Raw genomic sequence first — 25341 nt, forward strand, 5'->3', positions numbered from 1 at the left:
ACCCACTTTGGAAATGCTACTGTTGCCTATCACCAAGGCTACGTATTCCGTAGTCGCTTCGTATAATATCCACGATATTTGGAGTACCTAGTCCTAATTCTAGGGTGAAATCAGTTGCCAGAACCACGATATTATCATTCTTACTATATACAAACTTGTATATGATCTCATTCTTTGGAAGTTGACAGTAGACTTAGTTGAGTATGTTGAAGTCTAATTTGATGAAAAAATAGATAAGCGGCAGTAGGTGAAATTTAACTGGCAAGATTTCACAAACATCGTTTCAGGTAAAAATAAAAGCTTGTAATTAACTCTTTCTCATCTGAGCGTTCTTCTGGTTCCTTTCTCAGGATCTGCTTTCATACTTTTAGCCTCCAGTCCGCGTGCTCATCAGCTTGTAATAAAATTAACGTACTATATTCTTCATTTCTCTTAATGTTTATACAAATAATACTGGAATGAGGTCATCCCAGATAAAGCGAAATCCCGTTAATAGCTTTACGGATAAACCGTATCAGGAGGAACACAGTCGACGAGACCTTTCTGTGTCAACAACTTTTTATTACACCAATTAAACTGATTCAAATTAATTGGTGCAGGGTCGAATTGGGAGGTTTCGAGTGGATGTTAACATCGAAAATCTTGCGAATTATTATTCAAAATAACATTATTTTAATTCGTACTACAATGCAGGTAAACAGGCCTGATGGTAAGTGGTCACTACAGCCTCTCAAAGCCTGCAACACCCAGGGTAAATACACTGCCTTTCTCACCCTTCAAACCAGAACATAGTGCAAGCACTGAATTAGTTTATTAATATTGAAACACGTTAAGTATTTGAATGTCACTTAAATTGATCCTAATTCCTAGTTAAGCGATCTGGTATTTTTTTCTTAGCCATATCCTGCTTAACGCACTCAATCCAACTCTTCTTCGGCCTGCCCCTATTTATTTTCACATTAAATTTAAAATCAATAACCCTTCTTACAACGTTATTCTCGTGGCCTACTTTTGTGATATAGGTGTCTATTTGTACAAAATCAAATTATTATCTCCTTATACAACTTGTATGATTCAATTCATTAATGAGAGTCAACCATATTTACTCCTTAAATATTATAAAAAGAAGTCCTTGTCGCGTCTGTCGCGTCTGTCGCGTATAAACGCGATAAACTTAAAAACTACCGTACGCATTTTCGTATGGTTTTCACCAACAAATAGTGTGATTCCTAAGGAAGTTTTAGTTGTACAATTTATTATGATTTTACGAAGCGAGCCTACAGAAGCCGGGAGGGGCCACAGGTAATGAATAAAACAATACTGTTTCCTTATGCAACAGAGGAGACAGGCCCACTATACAAACTGTATTGTAGGTATATATGCAACAGAAAGAGACAGAACTACCCTCTCTTTCCCACCGCAGTATATCTTTGTCAATTAAGGCCACAATGTTAGGAGATTAAGGAAACGCTGAATCAGCGTGAATTCCCCCCATTCATGCAATGTTAAGTCGACGTCAGATTCAATCTTAATGTCAGCTCGACACTGTCGCCGAACTCAGACACATGCCGACGCGAATTCGTGAGCATTGCGTAGTTAGTATAAATGCTTTTATTTACCGCAATGAAAAACCAGCAATGTATACCGAATCCGCTAAAGTTTGGCAAACTGTTTGGCTCCAGTTTTTGAGGGCGCAGTTTATTTGGAAGCTTAGGCAGTTAGTGATGTGGCTATTTAGTCTTATTCAAGCGGAGATAACGATGAGGAAACGAATTTTCATGAAAAATTGATACTTAATCTGCTTGAAACCATTGTGTAATTTTTAAACCCTGTGTCCAGTAGTATAAAACGAATCATTTATCAATTATTAATCGATATTTATCGATTATTTTGTCCATTTATCTATGGTGAAACTTGAGGTTATTACTTAGGGTTATTAAGTCTGTGTGCTAGAATAAGAAATTAGTATAATGTAATTTCAGGTTGAATTTTATGCTTAATGATGGTAAAAAACGGCTTTTATATGAGGGAGAAAAAATGTTTAATAAATTACTCCGAGATGTTCAAAGTTATCAGTTTTTAATAGAAATAGTCAAATAATAATAATCACAGCCGCAAACTGATATTTGTCTTTTAAAACAAACATCAATTTGCGGCTGTGATTTTAAGACCGGCCGCCTGCCTGACGATAGGTGTTCCTATGGGAATATTATTATTTCCTATTAGCTGCTTAGGCAATGTTTCTCTTAGTACCCTTGTACGACATCCACGCGACGATAGGAAGTGGTCCTATTCCAGGGCGGGACCACAAATCAAAACTCAAATATTATTTCTAGAATTAATCAGGGTTTTATATCGATTGCTAGCTTTTAAATTTAACTTGCATTATATCGTTCGGGTGGAATCTTGTAATTCAATTTTGAAGCAGATATCTTCAACCGATTGAGCTGAAATTGTGTAACACACATTTAGTTTGAATGATAATGTATTATCACAATAAGCATGACCTGACTTATTGAATGCAATAAGATCTCTCTGGCCACAATAAAAACTTTGTGTCAAAAATGACATTTTAGTAAAAAAAAACTTTCCGTTCCAATATGAAGTTTCAATCTTTAAATTAAAAAAAAAGAAAGAAATCTTTAAATTCGTGAAAAATCACATGTCGTCAGATTTATGTTCGAAAAATCCTACTTATATTTCCCTAGCCTCAACACTTGGACGTATTCTTAGAAACTCCCATGCGATTGAATAAATTCAACTGATATTTTTGCTATCTAAATAAAGTGTCAGTTTAGAAAACTCTTTAGTGTCCCAAGTATGTGACAAACGTGGCAAGGCAGTGCGACGCGACGCAGTCGATCATTCAACAACAATCAAGGGTATTTGTTTCAATTCCATTTTAAACGGTAAACATGTTGAAAATACAGTGGTATTCGTTTGAAATGAAAATAAATTATGAATTAGGATATGGATCAGTTAACCATAAACACTATATTTAGAAGTCACTGGGCTTTTCGTTAGCCATTTCTTTTTAATTTATTTGCACTTATGTTCAACACATGCAGGCGCACACACACAACACGCGTAGCGTCGCATTGCGTAGCGCAGCATTTAATCGCTCACCCAGGACGCCGGGTAAAGCACAATATTTTCGTTTTCCTATCGCCGAGAATATAAAGCGAGGCACAGATCCCGTTTGATGTGTGGAAGTGTATTATATTTCTGTATTTGCATAACGGATTCAATTTTTGTATTCACTTTAATATGCGGTACTCGAGGAAGGCTTCTTGGGACAGATATTCCATTTTTGATTTTGAGAATCTTGATTTATTATCACTAACACAGAAAGGGATTAAGTTCAAAGTTTAAACACTGATGAATCCAAAATTGTAAAATCCAAAAAAGTTAAATTTCATCTAATTAGTTTATAAGTGGCCAGTTGCTTAATTGGCCGAGACAATCAAGCGCTTCTGTCTATGAATATTATATAATTTTGAACGCTAATAAATATTAATATTATAAATTTCCTTGCGATTGAAGTGAAAAGTAAAGTATAGTATACTTAATTCGATCGAATAATAATAATAATTATGGGCTGGTGACTATTTTGGTCGTCGACCTTCTGGGAACTCTACCGACGACGACAATGCCGAATAAGCGGGCTCATTTCTTTTTTTTTTAATTTTGAATAAAAACTAAAAGTAAAAAAAAAATCTAATTTACGGACTCTTCTAGGAACAAGTTAATTAGGGTTAATCCCTTACCCGGGGAAGTAACGATGCAAATGACAGGTGATTTCCCTCTGAGATGTAGCCCCAATGTAGGCACACACGTCTGTCGGCTCTTGATTACCGTTGTGTCGTCAGTCTATGTTAATTTACTCGGTCCAAGAATTCGTTAGCGTGAATTTCGGACCATATATATTTTGTATTGCTTATTTTTTTATCGCCATAGAGAAGATATATCATGAGAGAAGCAAAGTGTTAAATTTAATACTGACTATTACAATCTATATCGATGTTATAGATTGTAAAATTTTAATTATTTTTGGGCATACCCAAACAATATTGTGTGCCTAAATAAATAAATAAAAATAAATGAGAATACGAGAGTAAATCATAGATAATCTAACTGCATAAGTAATTGTTCTCTATGCTGAAATCTATGACATTATTATGTAGGCCATGCAATGGTAAATACATAAAAAAAAATTGAAACGAAAATATATATAAGATTGACGACAAATTCAGCGACATGAAAACATTTACCCGCATAATTCCATAACATTAATTTCGTTAAAATTACATCCCTTTAACAATTCTTCTCCACAAAACTTCATCATCTAGAATTTGATTTTATTCTTTTTTTTTTAGATTATTTTATTCATTTTTTCAGAATAAAAATATTTCAGCCAGCATCATAAATTAATGACTCTTGCAACTGAATTTCGGGATAAAATACGATTTATCACTCACAGAACATTACATTTTCGCTGTGAGACTAGAATCAGCGTAGATCTAGACTAATGAATTAGTTCATAGCGGTACGTTTGTCTTTCTGTTCGTTTCCCAACAATTTCAATTTAGCGGTGTAATTTATGAATGCATTTTCGACTGATATCGAAAAAATAAAGGGGCCCGATTCTCACGTAATCGAAATTATAATTTCATTAAATTTTTTCCAAGGTTTAAAGCAAATTCACTTTTAAAAAAGGGTTGAGATCTTCCGGTCAAATCAGTAAGTTCAAATCGTAGACAGAGCTATAGAAACTGTCATATCATCAATTTCGCTCATACAAGAAAGATATGTATACGCGTATTAAAAATACATGAGACAGAGCGATGACAGATTTTGTCTCTCATGACGTGCCCGGACCAATCTGCTACTTTGTACGAGATTAGCCTAATATAAATATCGAAATTTTCTATCTAATTTGGTTACACTCTATACAATTATATTATTAGTTTTTGTTAAGAAATCTTTTTAAAAAATGATAAAATTTTAATGAAAACCGGTTTAGACATATTCAGACCTTGACATCATAAACATAAAATATAAAATGTTAAGTTAGGTAAGTAACATAAAAAGTGAAACAAAAGTTACAATGTAGTTTAATACTTGCCTACATGACAGTGTTGTTAAAATATTGCTTCGCCTAGTGTGGAAAATTTACAATGTCATATTATATGTACCTTTATCTACTAATAATAAACTATCTAGGTAATATCGTTGAACAACTAAAAGGTTCCTTATATCATTTGAACCGATATAAATTTAAAACGTTAATCCTACTAACGGATTGTTATAAAATTTGGTACGCGGGTGGAATGGACACATAGGGTATTTTTTATCACGAAATTCCATCGGGAGCCAAGTCCCGGGGCGTAGCTAGTATAGTATAAATCATGACAAAATGGCACATAGGTATATTACCATTGCAATAGGGTAGTAGGCTGGGTATAAAATAAAATGTATAAATAAATTCACATAAAAAACACGATAATTTGATAAATGTTATTAATAGTTAAATTTAGTATTGACGTCACTTCGTCCTACTGACATACAAGCCCCATATATATTTTTTTTGTTTTTGACAAATGAAAAAAGTGTCTGATTCGCCTTGATGGCAACTATCCTATTATAGAATCGAATAAAAAATAATTGTAGATACTGAAAAATATAAACAAGCTCAAGATGTTTTGAAATTTGAATTGGGAACATTGCAACTACCTATCCTAGGTATTAATCTAAAAAATATTGTTCTACTGAAAAAATATAAACAAACTCAAGATGTTTTTAAATTTTGAATTAGGAACATCTTTACTGCCAGTGTTTGTGTTGATTTTATGGGTACATACACATATTTTTGTTCAGTTTTTAATGTTATGTTTCCCATTATCTAAATACCCAATATTTTATTATCCTGAAACAGCTAAAGTAGTTATTTATTTTGTCAAAATGAAATTTCCCTGCGACGTAATATTTCGTTGTCTCACGACTTTAAAATGCCGTTTTGGTCATAAATCTCTATAGAAGTGTGCTTTACGCAAGATTTCATCTCGAGAGATAAAGTACGCAATATATTCTAGCAGGATTATACTGATAGTCTAAGAGACTTACTAAATTTTTATGTATATTTTTGGAAATATATTTTTTTATTTCATCATTAATCATCTTAGTCGTCGACGCGAAAGTCTATCTGTTATCTATCTGATACGCTTTCACGGCACAGAAAAAAGTGTACTATGTATTATAATGCTGAAAGCGAGAAATTCACGCGGGTGAAGCTGCGTGTAAATCTATTTTAAAAATTATATATACAAAGAAACATAATTAACGTATTATCAGTTCATTTGGTAAGTAAGCTACGTTCAATAAGATAGAATTTCTTAATAACAGAAAAGGGTTCCAAGTAAACCAGACCGCAATCAAGACTCCATTCTACTTACTTTCAAACAGTAGAAACTTTGCGTCCAACTTTTAACTAAAGTTCAGATAAAAGAAATATTTTTTAACTTTGGATTGGACGGTGGATCCGAACTCTATTTCATCGAAGGTTCATTGATTTTTATCATGGAATGGTCTATGTTGAAGATTGCGCGGAATGTAGAAGAAAAAGTAGGAAAGCGGACCCTGGGCCCCGACGCCGAATAGCAACCGAAAAAACAATCATGTGAGAGATTCCATATGAACAGCAATACCTTCGTCTAACCTAATAAAACTGAAAATGTATGGAAAAAACTTGTGATTTCTTTTATGTGTGACGTGCATGCGTACACGTATGCTCTTAACCAACTAACGTTACTATTGTATTTTATATTTTATACGCTACGATTATAATGTTAACATGAAATCAAAATTAGGAATTTTAACGAGGTGCACAGGGATGTATTGATATCCAGGGTCGGAGCCTGCACGCTATAGAATTAATATTACGCAAAGCTCGATATAGGTAAATGCACCACCAATGCAGGCCATCAGGTCATGCTTTGGAAGTCTATCACTGTCAATGCCAAAATATAAATGCGAAAGTAAGTTCATTTATTAATCTGCTAAACCAATGTTGTGTTTATGCTTCTTACATGTAACACGATTTATTTTTTCATTTAAGATTCTCGGAACTCTCCTAGACTAAACCTCAACATCGAGTTAATTTAAAAATACCGTGTGCTGTGCACGGTTTTTGATAAAAGAGTTTATGTCGCATAAACCGGCAAAATAAAGGAGTGTAGCAATTACATTCATTGCGGTTAAGGAGTGCCTACACTGATGTTTGGTTATAATAAATTGTCCTCTTTCCTTGCTCTCTTGTATGTTCAACATAATTTATACATATGTATGTGTTTTCTTGCATATGGATGCATATTTCTTTTATTGGCTAATAAATTTATTGAACTGGTTCACATTTTGAAAGTGCCCGCGGTACACTATTATCATTTTGATCAGCATCAGTAGTGGTTTAGCTGTGAAATCCGATAGACTTTCATATTATAATATTTATACTTCTATATATGGTCTTGGATGTTTATCTATATATGTATTTGTTATAAAATACAGTATCGTTGAGTTAATATCCCATAACACAAGTCTCGAACTTACTTTGGGGCTTGCTCAATTTGTGTGATTTGTCCTAATATATATTTATTTATTTACTTTTTACTTTTAATATGTATTTATATATATTTACTATATTTTATTTCGTATTATATATTATACGGATTATTTAGTTTCATTTTATCTAATTTTTGAACGATAAGTAAGTCTAATTTTTAGTCATATTTTTTTACAATTTTATTTAGGAATTTTGTTTGTAAAACATTAGGTACCGAATACATTTTTATTTTAAAAAATACCATCACGTCGTAGGTGCTAATGCGACTACTATTAGCACAGTTCATACAATTAAAAAAGCAATTTAAACTCTTTTTTTTTGTGTACCACAGGCTTGAGTACGAAAACGAAATTTACATTGTTGCAATGCGAAAATGGAAAAGTGTGGCTAACGAAGCAAAAACAGTTAATTGAAACTAGTGCAGCAATAAAATGGGAATGTGGGTCTGTCAGTGTTGGCGAAGACGTCAATGGAAATAGACGATTTCTAGTAGGTACGGCTGACCAACTTGGTACTTATCACCGGCCAATTGCAGTCCACTGCTGGGTTTTACGGTTTTGGGTTTTACGCATCCAGTCGTAATTCATGCCAGCTCCACGCTGTCGCCGAACTCAGACACACGCCAACGCGTATGCGTGAACTTTTATTTGCCGCAATGAAAAACCAGCAATGTATAAGGAAGCGTTACAATAAGAGAAGTTTGGTAAACTGTTCGACGATAGTGTTTAGCCAGCATTACAGTCTTTCGCAGATCATCGCGCCAACAACGCCAGTATGTGACCGATGCTTCGGTTACCCGGGCGCGGTCTCCACTCGGGAACACTTCTACTGAGGCGGTTATTTGTTTTTCTACGTGGTCCTTCGACGTGGTCAGCCCATTGCCAATTTAGCTTCTCAAATTCAAAATTCTTTACGATGACTTTTTCGGCTATATCGTAACTTGGTTCTCTCTTTTTATTATAATTGGATGTGACGCCTCGATACCCGGTTAGCGTAAAAATAATCAATCAAAACCGATCAACTTGGTTCACAACTTTTTTTCTACTCAAGAATACCAAATAGGATTGTAGCATATCTAGTAAGTTCTCCAAAAATGAAAGTCGAGTCGATGTATTGTCCTAGACATAATATGTAATTTAGGTAATGTATTTTAGTAAGAAACATGGATTAAGTAATGCTTAAAATTTTACGAATCAAATCGAGCATTAACAAGAAAATAATTGAAAAAATAAATAGTAAAATGACATCAATAACATCGTGTTGTCCATGAGTCTTTGGAAAATATCAAAAGTAAGAAAACAACATAAATTAATTTTTACTACCTACTTAATTACATTAAGAACCTCTTTCTCATCTGAGCGTTTTGCCGGTTCCTTCCGCAGCCGTTGAGTCCGTTCGTCCTTCCCAGGGTCCGTTTTCCTACTTTTTCGCCTCCATTACAATAAGAGAATTAAATTTATCTCTTAGTATCATAGATTAAAAAAAACTAGAATTATAAATCTGTCTGAGAATAAATAATTTTATTTACTTACTAGCTGATGCCCGAGGCTTCGCCCGCGTTAATTTTCCGAGATGAAAGGTAACCTATGGCCTTCTCCATACTTCAAACTACATGTATGCAAAATTTTAAGAAGATTGGTTGAGTAGATAGAGCGTGAAGAGGTAACAAACAAACTTATTTAGGATTACTATTAGTTAGGATTAGGATTAAAAAAACAATCTATGAAAAAGAAGAAAAGCTACTAAAGAACTAAAAAATAATTACCATTTTGTGGAGTTTAAAATGAGAACGCATCCGAGCTACTACTGGCCACTGAGAAAATTTGCAATTTTATTAAAATAGTTCTACACCCGAAAATTAAGTTACGTCAATGCAAATGAAACATGAAACTGGAGAGTGGATTGTGCCGGTATTTAAATTCAGAATTTACGTGATTCTTGCGCTTGAGTGCATGATTAAAACGGGAATGGTTTGGGCACGACCTTCGTAGGTTAGTAAAAAATATATCTTTAGTTCATTATTTACTTAATTAATTTTGAATGTCTGAAAGAAAGGTATTTTCATGCTGTGTAGTGTATACAACTTTTATTAATGAGAATGGGATAATTTAGGAAGAGCTGTCAAAACAATAACCCTTGTTAATGGGGATTAAAGTCATGATACTGGGGTATTATGTAATCTGTGGTCATGACAAGCATAGTGATGGATAGACAAATTAAACTAAACAAAAAAACAAGTCGTATTTTCTTATTATACCTAAAGTCCCTCTCTCTCTTGTTATATCTGACCCAAATTCATGTTCACAGTTCCAGATTCCAACAGTACTCTAAAATGTCATAAATGAAAACAAATTTCATATGCCAGTAATAATTTGTGAAAATATCTTCAATATTAATTATGACGAAAATAATTCAAATTTCCATCAACACGACTTTTCACATTGCAAAATATTTACATAAAAGTTGCCAGCATTTAACTTCATAATTTAATATGAAAATGGATTTCATTAAAACAATTTCTGAATTCAAACGCAATGATACCACAGACTAAAACAGTTTGTTCGCAGCTCGCAAACTATGTTCAGTCTGAATGAAAGCCAGACGGGCAGACCATTGAAAAAATGTTTTAGACATTTACACATTTTAAAAAAGAAAATTATTTTGAAAGCAAAAAATACGATTGTATGTCGACTTTTGTAATTTTTCAGGGTAAAGGGTTTCTTTTTTAACATTTTTAAATCCATATGATAACTCCTTTAAAATTATTTTTTTAATATCTTGAAATAATAACATCTTACAGCCGTGATCTTATTTATTAAGTTATTAAAAAATTTTCTGTGACTAACCATACAAAACACTGGCACGCTGATCTCGTCCTTAGTTAACTAGTAATAAGGTTCACTTACCAGTGATCGGCTCCAGGTCGTAGCCATCGGACGCTATGACTGTGATGTTGTGGCCGTCAACTGACATCTCTATGGGGCAGTTGAGGAACTCCGCGTTGATCACGCGAAAACGATACTTATACCCCTGGGAACAAAGGCGAAACTAGCTATTTATGTTGTGATTGGAGAGTTGTGATTCCCGCCATAAGATGCCTAGAATCTGAAGACCACCACTATCTCCACCCGTAGATGTCGTAAGAGGCGAATAAGGCATACCTTAATAATTATAGTCTTGCCAGCTGATTGACAATAATAGTATTCCGAAAACGATGTTCTAGGGAGTATAATAACACAGAGGTACATAGTTATAATCAACTTGTGAAGTTTTAAATAATAAATCATATTGTCATAACTAAGATTTTAAAAAATCTTTAAATTAAAAAAAAATATCTTGAGTTGGAATTATGTTACGATTTTAGAATGTCTTTGCATAGGTTAAATATAACATTTGTTAAATATCATGTTAAATTTATACCAGATATCGTATAAAATGTTTACACACTGAATTAAAGATCTGACGTTACAACACAGCACGCAAAACAAAGGTAAGTTCCGACAAACCATTAGCAATATGGATATTACACAAAGCTCAGCGCAGATGGCGCTACTGGTACAACTAAGGTACACAAACAAACATTGCCAATGAAGGCAAAAAGCTCCAATTTTCAATATTGTTGCAGATTTACGACCAAAAATACCTTCTACGCAATCGTGGTGCGAGTTAAAAGGAAAAAGGAAAGATTTAGTGGATTATCCTGAAAATAATAATACTATTTTAGGTTATGTTCTGCATTATTTGGTCAACTGTGGTCATAAACTGATATAAACTTGATTTTGACTGAAGATCTTACCTGTATGAAGTCCATATTTTAATAAGTTTTTACGTGTGAAGTGTTCCTTTGTTTCAACCCTTTACAGGCTCGAAAATTTTACAGCGTGAGGCGTATCCCATAGTTTTCGAAGTATTTTATCTTATGAAAAACGATTGTTCCCAATATTTCGGCACCCGAATATGCTACATTGTTATACATTTTCACAAACGAATGCTTACATAATGAAAGGATTTATAAAGTAGGTACTCTAAAATAAACGTTTTAATCGACATAGCAAAAGGCGGCAAAGCTTTTGTGTACCTAACATATAGTGCTGTACTCTTGCGGGATAAATGTGCAGTAATACTCCCTATTTGTTGGGAAGACGACTAAATATAAGTATTTCATGCCGACATTTCCTGTTGGCCAAACAAACACACCCGTGCACACAGTACTGCACTACTGTCACAAGGAATAACTGAATAACTGTATTACTGCTGTCATAAGGGAAAAAAGTTATATAAGATTAGTTGTAGATATAATCGAAATCAACAAAGAAATACGATTTTGAATGTGTACCAGAACTCAGGTTCGAAGAAATGTCAGATACGACATTCTGCCGTGTGTCAGTGGCAGCTTTATTTATATATTCTCACGTAGTTGAGGCGACCCACAAAATGGTAACATCGCCTAACGAGGTGGCCACGAGATACGAAAATATAAAGAAGAAAAAAAAAACGTTCCATGCAGTCTCGGAGTTCGAAATTCAAAAACTGTTTTAAAGATGCTTAATTAGAACGAACATAGAAAGCAACATTTTTTTATCATTCCTTTTTTAAATAAAAATTTTTAGATTTCTTTGTATTGCTAATAATTGTTATTTATTTAGGGCGCCTTACACTTTAGAATGATATCATTATTTTTCTTTCAGAATAAAAATACTGGTGTGTTTGAATAGACTATTTTCGAACATGTAAAAAAACATATAAAATGCATATTTATGATAGATTTCGTAAATACGTAAACGGGAAAAGTCGATATCTATTCATAAAAAATAAATGTTGATTCGATAGTATATTTCCATTTTAAAAATCATGTATTTTTATGTCAAAATTTTTATGTCGCTCTGCGCCTTATTGGGTTCCAGCTGACGTTATTCCGTTAGTAATCTATACTGAACGAGTGAGTATGTGTGTCAGTAATGCGTATGAAAATGAAATTACTAACGCTGTGACGTCACGAGTCGAAATGCATGGCGGCTTGCGTTTCCGCGCGCAATTTCAAACTGATAAATTAAAAATTGTTTCTAGAGTATTATTCGGTTTCATAAAATTGAAATAAACATTGTAATGGCTCATTGCGAACAGTTTTTAAAAAGTTTAAAAAATTCAAACTACGTTCTCCTTTGAATTTAACCATGTGTGTTCGTTCTTACGCAGAAGTAGTGATCTGTTTCTATTCAATTTCCACATTAATCTGCAGTAATCGTCTGCTCGTATGTTGCATATACTATATCCCACTAAAATTTTCTATGCGAAAGTTTAAAGTATAAAGATTTGCCACTTAAACACGCAAAGGAAAGTATAACATCGCTTCCGTTTTCATGACGATGAATCATTATGATACGCATAACCTGATGGTGCACCCATTGGCTATCGGAGAGGACATTTTATCATCTGTTTTTGTCATACGTTAAATGCGAAAAGATTTCGCTTATGGCGATAATGCTTTTTTGACTTATTCATTGTAGTTCAACTTGTAAGACTACTCAGTTGTACTACTTGGAACACATGTAATTTTCGTGGCCCGTGCGATTTTATTTTTTTATTCAGCGCCTACGTTTCCCGGCACCTTTGTAAAATATGTACAAGAGTATTTGCTATTCCACAACACAAGGCGTTCAAAGCATGTACGTACACTACAGAAATGTGAACGGTAAATTTTTTATTTAAATGTATTTATTTATTTAGTTTATACACAAACAGATTACAATCAAAACAAGGCATAAATAATTAAAGAATATGACGCCTATTTACCTTTACTTGCTTAAATATAACTTAAAGAGTTCCAACATGATCACATCACTTTATTCTCACATCTAATGAATATAAGATACAAAATATAAATAAAACAATTTTCTCAACGAGGGTAACGGATGACTCCGGTGGAAAAATCGACGAATCAATCTGAATTCGGGTTTCGGGACGTCACACACAAAGCCGGCCGACCGGAAATACGATAGAATAAGAAAGAAAAGGAGAATAGAAGCTCCGACTACGTAATCCGAAAAAACTTTATACTTTGTCCTTTTTTCTCTCGTCCATTTAAATCCTTCTATCCTTTTTCCCTCGTTTGTCTTCTATATTTCTATTATGCCATCTTCAAAACTCGTCATGAAAATATGAATACCTAATTTCTACTATACAAACTCACAAACTACTATAAATCATACTTAAACTTGACTGACCTTATTTCTAAATGGTTAAAGGCGTAGATTTAGTATCTACTATAATTATTAACTATCCTATAATAATTTCAGTTCCATATTTAAAATACACAAAATAGTAATAAGGTAATGATTACCTACGCTATTGTTATTAATTTAATTCTACAAGAGAAATAAATTACAATCTTCGTAAAATCATTTTATTATGAAATACGTACAATGCTACCAATAAATTCCACACTTAGTTAAGATTGAGAACCATAATTTAAAAAGGTTACACGTAATATGCGTTCGTAATAATTTTTTTTGTGAAATCTAGAAAAGACGGAGTGATTTATCATGCCAGGGGAAAAAAGCGCTTTATGAAAATAAAAATGGTATAAAATTGAACAAAGAAGGACTTCTTTGTTCCCCTGTAACAGCGATGCAGCTAATAACCAAGCGTTTGTTTTAATAAGCCTTAGGATACTGTTACAGAGCTGCGCTCTCTCTTTCTCACTCTGATCTACGCATTTTGCTCGTTATTTGAGAGCTGTGATCCCGCAAAGCCCTAGGTCAACGAAAATATAACTTAAAAATTTTGAAAATTCAGCGTGATTCAATTTGTGAATTTACAACTATGTGTCCCTTAGTCGTCCCGTACGATATCCACGGTAAGATATGGATGAAGTTGTACTAATCTAGGGTGGAAAAACAGTGCTGCGCTCTATATTTTCAAACAAACTATTGCTTGTGACTTTTCCATTTTTTAAAATTAGGAATTTCGGAAAATAATGCCACTCTTCAAGGAGCAAACATTGACATTTCGGTAATTCCTCAACATTTGGGAATATCCCGATTTAAGTAACTGTGTCACTCAGTATAATCAATGGTTACGTGTATTTTCTGTAGCATTATAATTAGATATCCGTTTGATTTCCAAATAATAAATAAATAATAATGTAGCTTCCTCCTGAAGACATTTGAAAATGGGTTGAGTAAAAGTAGTTCCGATTATGATCCCCCTACAGATACTACAAACACTTCCTCTTTATTATGATAGTGTAGATAGTATAAATTGTAGGAATTTAGGAAATATGCATAGCGTAGCTTATCGGAGCGCAGCGATGGATGCTTGCCTTAAGAACCCTTGTTTGGCTGTGTACTCATAAAAGATATATAAAAGGACATAAAACTAACAAATGCATTTTATTGCTGGAAATATGAAATATTTTTATGTTTATGAGTTTAGAACGTTGCATGTGGAATATTTTCAAATATATGTGTCAAGTCAAAGTGATCCAAGAAAAGTTGTGTGTGCGCCCTAGACTATAGTTATTCCCCACTCCATACTCCATGTCGTACAAGGCGACTAAGGGTATTATACCCTTAGTCTTCACAGCTGATAAGCGTCAGCCGTATCTTCAAAACAAAAATATATTTTCTTAAATACTTCGGGGCGTCACAGCCGCGAAATAAGTATAATAATAAATGATGAAATTTAATTTATTTAATTGCAGTATATAACTGCAATCAAATAATAATGTAATAAACTATACTTTTCATCTCTAAATTCCCACATCACGGAAGCCGCGGCACATTACTAGTCTCATTAAAGTAGTAAGTTAAACCAATTAAAAGTTACAACAACGAGACACAACAAACAACAGAGTATACGAAGTCTAACTAAGAACAAAGACATTCTGAAGGGGATATACGAGTACGAAGGTTTATTCGCTATGAGACTACATGACAATGTGGCGTGTGGTTCCGCCTTAAAATAGGACCTCTTATCCTCCCGTGGATGTCGTTCGAGGCGACTACAGGAAGGAAAAAATGCAGCCTTGGCTGCTGATACACAACGATGACATTTCCAAAGAGGGTCGACGTCAGTCAGGTTAAAATCACAGTCGAATCATCAAAATTTTAATTCACAGTTCCAAATGTGACCGGGAGCAACTGGAGATCAGAGAAATATAATTTGGATCGAATGAGAAAAATATACTCGCATGATCGTAATTTTTTTCGATTCGATTCGATTTTTTTCAGTCGCAAATTTTGTCGAGTTTAACCATCTGACCACACTTATGATCAGTCCCTGTGCGGTCTCATAGTGAATAACCCAAAGGATGAGTTTAATAAAGACCATGTAGACGAGCATAACTAGACGCGATGTATTAAGATCGCGCTACAGTCAACTTTGACTAAGACATGTTAGTAAAATGACAAATAATTTAAATAGATACAACGAATATATCTATTTAATATACTATAAAGTAAGTACTATAAAATAATAAGATAATATATAGTATAAGTTTGTAACTTCGTGAGTTTGTATTTGAAAGTCCGGTAAACTCTGAAACTACCGAACCGAATTTAAAAATCCTTTCACCATTAGAAAGGTACATTATCCTTGATTGCTATAGGCTATATTTTATATAAAAATTCCCATGAGAGCGAAGCTCCAGGCAATATCTAGATTTGAGAATTTTGACTGACACACCGAAGCATTTTTTGCTTAAATATATATCGTTAAAAGTTAAAAATGTCACGAAACCTATTCAGCTCATAATTAATATATGGACAAACATAAATAAATAAATTTTTTTCTGTCTATCTACACATACATAAATTTATAGATCTATATAAATTCGGTGCTAAAGATTTATTTCATTGTTAATTAGATCCCAAAAATTTTTGGATGATCTTTATTACGTACCTAAAATGTCTATCTCTCAGTACGTCTGTACATAAGCAGTGTAAGCAAGCATAACTTTTACTCATTTTCCGACTTGAGTTCAAAATGTGCATTAGAAGCAAAACAGAACGCTAGGATTCGTGTTACAACTTCAAATGTAATTTCTGCCATCTTAATATGTTGTTAGATCCATAGATTTAGAAAGCGCTCGCCTGGTTAGATCGATAATTTTGAATCGAGAATTTGAAATCAACATTCTATACTTGAGGTTAATAACTCTATGATTCTATCCTACATAGTTCAACGCATTATAATGGAAGTTTATTCAAGAGTAGAAAAAAGAATTTTTTATTTTTGCTATTGAAAATACCAATCAGAATGGTCAAGAATGGTTGATGAACAAAAGTTTCAAAATCAAAGCGCTGTGTCCCTTGTTGCCAAAAGGACACAGCGCTTTGATTTTTTTTTCTTCTCTTTATAGACAGATTTAGTAAATTTAATTAGGTGACATTGGTTTTGAAAATGGTCTAAGGTCGAAACTACACATTTCCGTCGATAATCACACGTGTGTAAACCCGTGTGATTAGGCATCCAGTATGCACTAGCCACACTACTAATTTAAATTCACATTTTAAAAGAAAAGTACTTTTTACAAACTACCCAATAATTAAAATAATTGATAACATTTATAAGAAAGGATTTGTTTACGTAAACTAAATCTAGAACCGTTTTAGATGTTGTAATTGTATAAATTTTGACTTATCTATCTGAATTCCGAGACTCAAAGAGGTCAAGAGCATCTTTGCCTCTGTACATTATTCTGTTACTCTTGATTACCTCTTTGTAATGAAATACCGCAAAGGTATCAAAATTTAGTTTATCATTTAATGTTGTTTTATTGACCAGTTGTTCTTTGTTATTTGAGTGGAAATGGTATTAGTGTTAGAACTCCTAATGTCAGTGGAGCAATTTTCGAAATTCAACTTATAAATGTGCGCCGCCTGATTTTTTTGTAGCAAACTGGGAAAAAATACCCATATAGTATCACGTCTTTATCACATAAAATAGCAAGATTTTCTAAACTCAAGACCATTTAGTTACTGTGACTGTGAAAGTCATTAGTGTTAAATTGCTAGGCAATCGCCTATGAAAAGAATTTCCTAAATATAAGTCTGTGGAATTTCCACTATATAACTGGGAAATTACTAGGCTATACTTTAATGTACTTTTTAATGAAATCATTAAATACTTCAACCTATCTATGCCCTTGAACTTATGGTTGTTTCTCTGAGCGTTTCGACCGCGCTGTCATTACAGTTTTTCAAATTTTAACACAGCCAAAAATTAGTTTAATTAAGTATCTGACTTTAAAATAATTAATCTGTGATAATGTCAAATTTATGAATTATTCTTTGTGATTTTAGAAATGATTCCTTCCTCAAGAAAATTTACGGATCGTAATGACAGCGCGGCCGCAGCGGTCGATTGTTTTACCTGTTCAACAACAAAGCTAGCAGCCTTCATATAAAACAGCTTGTTGCTCTTATCGAAAATCTTGAATCTTCCCAGTCCGTTGATGAGCAGAGTTGGCGGCTTGTTGTCACCCTTGGAGTGGTGGTGGTCCACGAACATGCTGACTGATAGCTCGTGGATCCAGTCCGTTACCAACATATAATGCTCGGACCTATGGAAGAAACTCCACATTAATTTCAAAAGGTTAATCACTGACTATTTTCAGAGAATTTATTTCTGACGAAAAGTTTTATGACCTTCAAAAACCTGGGCATAATTTTGACGACATCCGTGGAGTTGAGGTCACCACGACCTTTCTGGAGGTCCGTGGTAGGAAAATAAATGCACATGCGATCAGATCAATATCTGGTTCTGGATGTATTATTCCCATTTCTGTATTTGTGTCAATCAAACTTAGTCAACCACTCGCTCACATAATTTGATGTCAATTTACAAAAAAATATATATTAACTCATCATCAAAACGGTAGACCGTTTGAATTATTCTAGCTTTTGTCCTATCGTAGTCCTTTCTTTTCATCAAAATCAACAAAGTATTTGAGTAAAGGAATTATGAGTAACTATCACCGAAGTACTACTAAGTAATGGATGTAAGTAATGGAATTATAAGTTGTCTTACTATCAGCAGTGTGAGATTAGCACAGAATCGAACATGTCCAATATACGGCGTGGAGAAACCCAGCCCACTTAATATTCTTCCCACAAAACCTTTTATAGACTCTGGCTCACGTCGGGCCGTGTCCGAACTTCGTAGTTCAGAAGTCAATCTATTAGTTTGTACGTCTACTTGAGCTTAAGTGCACTTAAAATGCGTATACTTTTGCATTCGAAGTCTTTATTTTGTACTAACTAGTTTCATATTGAAACAATCTCTTATATTGTTTCAAATCCTACTTTAGAAAAATAATAGATTGTTTCAAATCCCACTTTAGAACTCATGTTGGTTGGATTTAGCAGTCAATAAGATGAGGCTCATCTTGGATGCCATGCCTCATTGCTGAGTTGTGCTCAGTTGCAATGTCGCAGCAGGTTGCCACAAGACATTCGCAAGGTCAAGAATCATGTCAGGCGGCTTGAATAAATTCTAAATTCGCAATAGCACAGTCGATAACAATGAAGATTGTTGCCAAAATGAGCAGAAAATGCACCTGTCGTAATCATATAGTGCTCCGTGCGGGTCTTGCGACTTAGGTTTCCTGACGATGAAAGCTCCCGCGGCGCCGTCCGCTCGCTGCATGCCAGAGTGGCTGTGCCAGAAATGGGTGCCAGCGTGCGTAGCGTTGAACTGGTATCTAGAATTATAAATTTCACAAATTAAAGCATTAATGTTTACTCCCCGGAACACATTATACCCTCTTCATTATAATATAACTAGCTTTTGTCCGCGACTTCACCCGCGTAACTTATTATTAGCAATATCTCGGATTCTAAGCCACGTATCACGATGAAACCTAATACCAGATTTAAGTTAGCTCATCCGCTATATAACTGTGAACACCGCATTAAACTCCATCCAGTAGTTCTTGCGTGGTGCGCGAACAAACATACAGATAGAAAGACAGGAAGACAAAAAAATCTAAAAAATAAAATATTTAGGCGTCTATTAGTCCCATCAAGATTTATTATTATAGTTTTTTTAATATACAGACAGACATGGCTAACTTTTATTTTATTACATGTACTCGTATGGATGTCGACCGGGGCTCAACAGCTAATGAAAAGAGATAAGAGAGAGTGCTAGAAAATTATGATTTTTTACCAACCTTATATAGACTTTGGTGCAAAGGTCATTTGCATCTGCACCTCTATATTCTGCCGTCAAACAACAGTGCTTGCCTTGACATGTTCCCGTTTGAGGGGTAAGAGAGACAGAGTAATTATAGGGTACCTACTGTGGCAAAATTACCTCTTTTCTGAATGTACGAAAAAGTATTTATTTATAAAGAAAATTACTTTAAAAAATTGGGCTCATTGCCTAACGTGTAATACAAAATGAGACGAAGCAATATTTATATATTGTAAAATATTATAAAATGTTCAGACCGGGACGAAGGAAGCATATAGTTTGGGATGAAGGAAGAAATTTATTAGTGGAAAAAAATTTAGTGGTACGAAACGAACAAAGACAGAATCGAAAGACAACAGACCACAAAATCGGTGGCTTTGCCACCTTCAGATGACAGAGCTAACCTGAAGGTAGTCTCGGGCAGTATGGGGCACTGCGTGACGTAAGGAGTCCCGTCCATGTAGGGCGTGCCTCTCTGGTGCTGTCCGTGCCAGTGTACCGTCGTGCCTTCAGTCATTAGGTCGTTCTCCACGTCGACTATCACGCGGTCGTGTTGGCACACCTGAAATAGAAAAAGGGGAAATTGAAGAATTTCATTCGCCAATGACCGCGGAACAAAAATGAGTAAATTCTTTATTTACTTAAAGGATTTTGTACAATATTTAACAGATAAGTTATAAAAACAGGTTCCTTTATTAGCCCCCGTCGCAAAAAGAGGGGTGTTATAAGTTTGACCGCTAAGTGTGTCTGTCTGTCTGTGTACCGTAGCTCATCAACGGGTGAACCGATTTGGATGCAGTTTTTTAAATTTAATAGTTAATTTGTATGTGATTGTTCTTAGATATCTTTGATCAAAATCGGTTCACCCGTTCAAAAGTTGTAGCGAAATGAATCTTGAAAGTCGGGGGTTTTTCATTTGTCTAAAAAACTAAGTACAGGGAGTCTTTTAAGCTTGTTTTAATAGATTTTCATAAACATTTATTATCATATTAACATTTCAAAGGTCGTATGACAATTAATTTCAGAAAATAGGAATTCATGCTTTTAAAAATTATCATTGTATTCATCATCCAGTAACGAACTTATTTTTAATTGTAAGCAAAATGACAATAATAAGAGAGGAAATAAGCCATGTTTGCGCCCTTGTTTTCGTCCCAAAAATAGGCCGTCAAAATATAATCTGTGTGACGACGTAATTATCACGTTTATGTGATCTGTGAGGAGTTTATTAAAGCCCATATTATATGTCAAACGCTTTATATTACAATTAAATTATATTACAATTTTGTCATTATGTAATAACGCAATGATTTGTTTATGAAAGTATTTACTTTCAACATCATTTAAATTCCAGTTTACATGTAAGTACATTTGTACCTACATGTAAACTGGAATTTAAATGATGTTGTTGTCGAAATAAATAAAGTAGGCACCCTAGAGAATTTGTAAATAAACTTTCATTACATAACTAGTACAGAAGAAAAATTGTTAGTTTTACTATCGAAAGTGGACCTTCTCAAGGCTAAGGATATTGATAAAAACTAGTACTAAATATCGTTGAATTTGATTTTTAAAAATTTAAGAATTAGTTATTTCTCTATAATATATAATCTCCTTCAATCCCTGTCGTCTTCGTTTTGCGTATTAAACATCTTGCAAGGATTATTTAAATATTTATAACCTAATTTCGTTACCACGAGCTGCTGGCCGAGACTTTGCCTGCCCACCAGCTAATTATACACATTTCATATAAAAAGTAAAAAACACTTAGGATAAAAGATATTGACTAAGTCTTCATTCAAACCACATCAATTATGAGACCCGCATTGGTTGATTGACGTTTTTGTAGAAAATGCTGCGATGAAGTTTGTTGCGCCGCTTCTTCTTCACCTGCGCTTTGGAAGTCAGCGGTAGACTTAGCTTTAATTAAATTTTTGACGTCAATAAAGGTTACTTATATATCATCCTAAGTCATCTAAAGAATTTTGTTTTTTTTTTTTTTATTTCAAATATGCACAATACATATTTTACCGTTCTATTTTAACAAGACAAGCCCTATAAACTTAAAGCAAAATCATAATTTTGCAAATTTCAGGGAGCTGTGACGTCTTATCCGACCCTTTATCGTCGAGGTCCTTTAAGGGAGAATCTGCCTTAAAATCTCGACGAGCTAATTCAAGGCACGATTTGAGTATCTCGACGGCTTCTGTTTATCTTTCTGTACACAAACATCACTGTTATAAAATGACAAAATGTTGAGGTAGATCATGTTTGTACAAAAAATATTCTTACGTTATAGTATTGATATGAAAATAAATTATTCTGGTTAAAACTTCGTTAAAATGAACTCTTCTGGTTCGATAGACCAATATTTTGAAATGCTTCTTGCGGCTTTTTCGTAATGTTTGTTATTTTGTGATAATAGACTTATGCATTGAAAGTTTAGTACCGGAATAAACGATTTCAGTTTTCAGATAATACTCGTAGGTACTTACACTTGCTACTGTTTTTTTTTTTGTTTCTTGTGTTTCCTTTTTTTTAATCTTACAATAAAGTTATTTCAAACAAACAATCAATATAAAGTCTTCCGAGTAATACTACATAATCCTACTTCCTATCCTGCTAATATTGTAATTGCGAAAGTTTGTGAGGATGTATGTGTGTATTTTTGTTACTCTTTCATGCAAAATCTACTTCACGGATTGTTATGAAATTTGGTATACAGATAGAATATAATCTGGAATAACACATAGGATACTTTTTATGCTGAAATTCCCACGGGATCGAAGTTTCGGAGCGCAGTGATTTGGCCTGGCTCACGATAATTGACGTAAATATATCATCAAAAGTGGAATAAAAAAATTTGAACTATGAAAATAAATTAATCAGTATTTCAATAAACATTTCAATAAAACCCAATAATCAAATATTTATTCGGATATTAATATGTTATTTACAGAAACGGAGAATGGCATGGCAATTTCACAAATAAAATTATATAAAACATTTCAGTTTCAAAGAGTCAAAGAGAAATAATTATCCTCTCGCATATTTAAAATATTATGAGATATATCAAAATGTAAAGGTTTTATTTTTACGTGGACTCCAGGCTTCGCGGTAACACAACCCCAAATTAACCATTACAGAGAAAAATACATAAATTTTATTTCAGATTTCTGTAATGTAACAAAAACAATAAAATTTTCGAAAATACGTACCTCAATTTGTGGTCCAGGCATTTTTCTATTGACAACGTTTAACGCCCTGTTCATACCGTCAGCTGGTATGCAATCTGGTCTAAAACAGTCTGTGACATTGAACGGACAATCGTAGCACGCCTTGCTCATAGTTTGATACCATTCCAAGTTGAAATGATAATAGCAAATCATTGGTTCCTCTCCTTCTCTGCATTCTCTATGGCAAGGATGTTCACCATCGACAATTTCTCCTGTCACTTCATCATACTGCACATGAGCCCTTAGGTGACCTTTTTTGACAGGCTTTGTATCCTTTGACGCTGTAACTTCAACTCTGTCCACAGAACTTTTATTACTAACTTCATTAGTCAAAAGATTGGTTATATTTTTGTAAATCGCTGGCATTATCACTCTTGATGCGCTTTCTGGTGGCTTAAGTGCTGTTGCTTCATTGAACTTAACATTGTGTACTTCTGGTGGGTCGTCAGTATCCACATCCATCATAGATACATCATCTATATTTCTGGTATTGCTTCTTGAATGTCTATTATTTTGTATTGAGTTATCGACAATTGTTGTTAATTCTGTTTCTGTTGTTGTATGTTGTTCAAATACTGTTGTTGTATCAACCACTGTCGTTGTTTCTGCTTTCGAGTTAATTACTGGAATAGCTGTAATAAAAAAAAACAGTAATTAAAAGATATATATAAACAATGTCATTGCATTTGTAAATCTCTAAGCAAACGTTGTTTGTCATTATAGTTTATCACTCATTTCGTGAGTACCTACCTAGGTAGTCGTAAAAGCCACGTCAACCTTTAAGCGACTAGAATATGATCTGAATCAGTGTTGGAAATTAACACAATCGATAAAACAGGAGGAGGACTCGTTTCTATATTAATTAACCCGTGATCAAATATTTTATCATATTATTATGAGATATCATTGATGATGTCGTTGACCTCGATGAGTCATGTGATGGGCTTTCCTCAAATTAGCATTGACCTGAATTAAGTAGCCATTAAATTGACCACGCATCGATCTTATAAGGTATCGTGTGACCATCTTCACGATGTTTATTATCTAGTAAGTAGACTATATTAGAACTATCCTTTTGAGTATTACATAGATGCGTTTCATATCTTCTGTTCTATTTCTATTCTACGATGTATTCACAAAAATATAGCTATCATACTATACATTAAATCAAAATTATTTCCCCAATAAGACACGTAGTTTCCATGATTAGGTCGAACAAAAAACTCTTCGACATTATTACGTTAGTGAAGTTGATTACATAGTAAATAATAACATCATTTAAGTATATAGGAAGTAATAAGTAAATAGTAACATCACGTGTATATTATAGTGAATTAGCAATAAAAAAATAGATCCGTATGGCTGTACGTTGATTGCATTTTTTGTCTAAAACCTTGAACTTGAAATAAAACTAATTAGTTAATTACACCGTTATCGTTTGATGATGTTCTGATGAGATTTTCTGATCATAAAAAACAGCCAAGCGTGTTTTGGACTCGCGCACAAAGGGTTCTGTATAAATATGAACCATAACTGCCGAATAATTTAATAATCACTAGAGGACCGTCCCGGTTTCCCTCAGATGAAAACCTAATAAATTATACAACCTTTGTATCTAATAGTAAACCGCACGAAAATCCGTTTTGAATTTATCGAAAGACGCGGCAGATGACTTTCGAAGAACCCATTTAAATTTAGAAGCACTCATTTTATCTTTTTTCTTATTATGTTTCACAGATTGCACACCATATTTCCATATTCCATTTACACTTATTATGAAAATACAATTTAATTATATTTATCTTCAATAGTTATAAGGCAACATTTGTGAGGAGATTTAAGGGGGTTATCCCCTAAAGATTTGCCGTTATACATCCTAACTAATATTATAGATGCGAAAGTAAGTTTGTTTACCTTTTCACGCTCCATCTCTATCGCTCTATATATCTATCTAGTTTGGATATCTTTCATACTTTCATCCTGAAAAAATAAGTGTTCCCGTGGGAAACCACGCGGGCGAAGCCGCGAGTAAAGGCTAGTAATATTTAAATCTTTGGATATACACATTGAATTTCCTGTGTTTCATTAAAAAAAACTCATTATAAATTGGTTACGGAATCCTAACAATTAAATCCTATCATATCAGAGTAAATTGATATCGTTGACCGACTGACTTAATAACACCTACCATTCAAGATGTTTAAGTATTAAATTGATATTTTAATGGGACAAAAAAAATATGGTTACGTTGCTATCAAGTCTTTTTGCGTCAATTATCTTAATTTATTTAGT

The 25341-nt window shown here is 33.7% G+C and overlaps 1 protein-coding gene across 4 annotated transcripts in view; it reads right to left on the reverse strand.

Moving 5' to 3' along the window:
- LOC128680776 (uncharacterized) overlaps positions 1–25341 on the reverse strand; it is a 75744-nt gene that overhangs the window by 8353 nt on the left and 42050 nt on the right. For all 4 annotated transcript variants that reach the window (XM_053764179.2, XM_053764181.2, XM_053764182.2 and 1 more), the window contains exons 3-7: positions 23032–23681; positions 20218–20375; positions 19176–19319; positions 17990–18179; positions 10522–10645 (exon numbers count right to left, since the gene is read on the reverse strand). In XM_053764179.2, the coding sequence (XP_053620154.1) occupies positions 10522–10645; positions 17990–18179; positions 19176–19319; positions 20218–20375; positions 23032–23681 (1266 nt within the window). The remainder of the gene's footprint in view (positions 1–10521; positions 10646–17989; positions 18180–19175; positions 19320–20217; positions 20376–23031; positions 23682–25341) is intronic.

This window comes from Plodia interpunctella, chromosome 25 (assembly GCF_027563975.2).
Source record: "Plodia interpunctella isolate USDA-ARS_2022_Savannah chromosome 25, ilPloInte3.2, whole genome shotgun sequence".
Lineage (NCBI taxonomy): Eukaryota > Metazoa > Arthropoda > Insecta > Lepidoptera > Pyralidae > Plodia > Plodia interpunctella.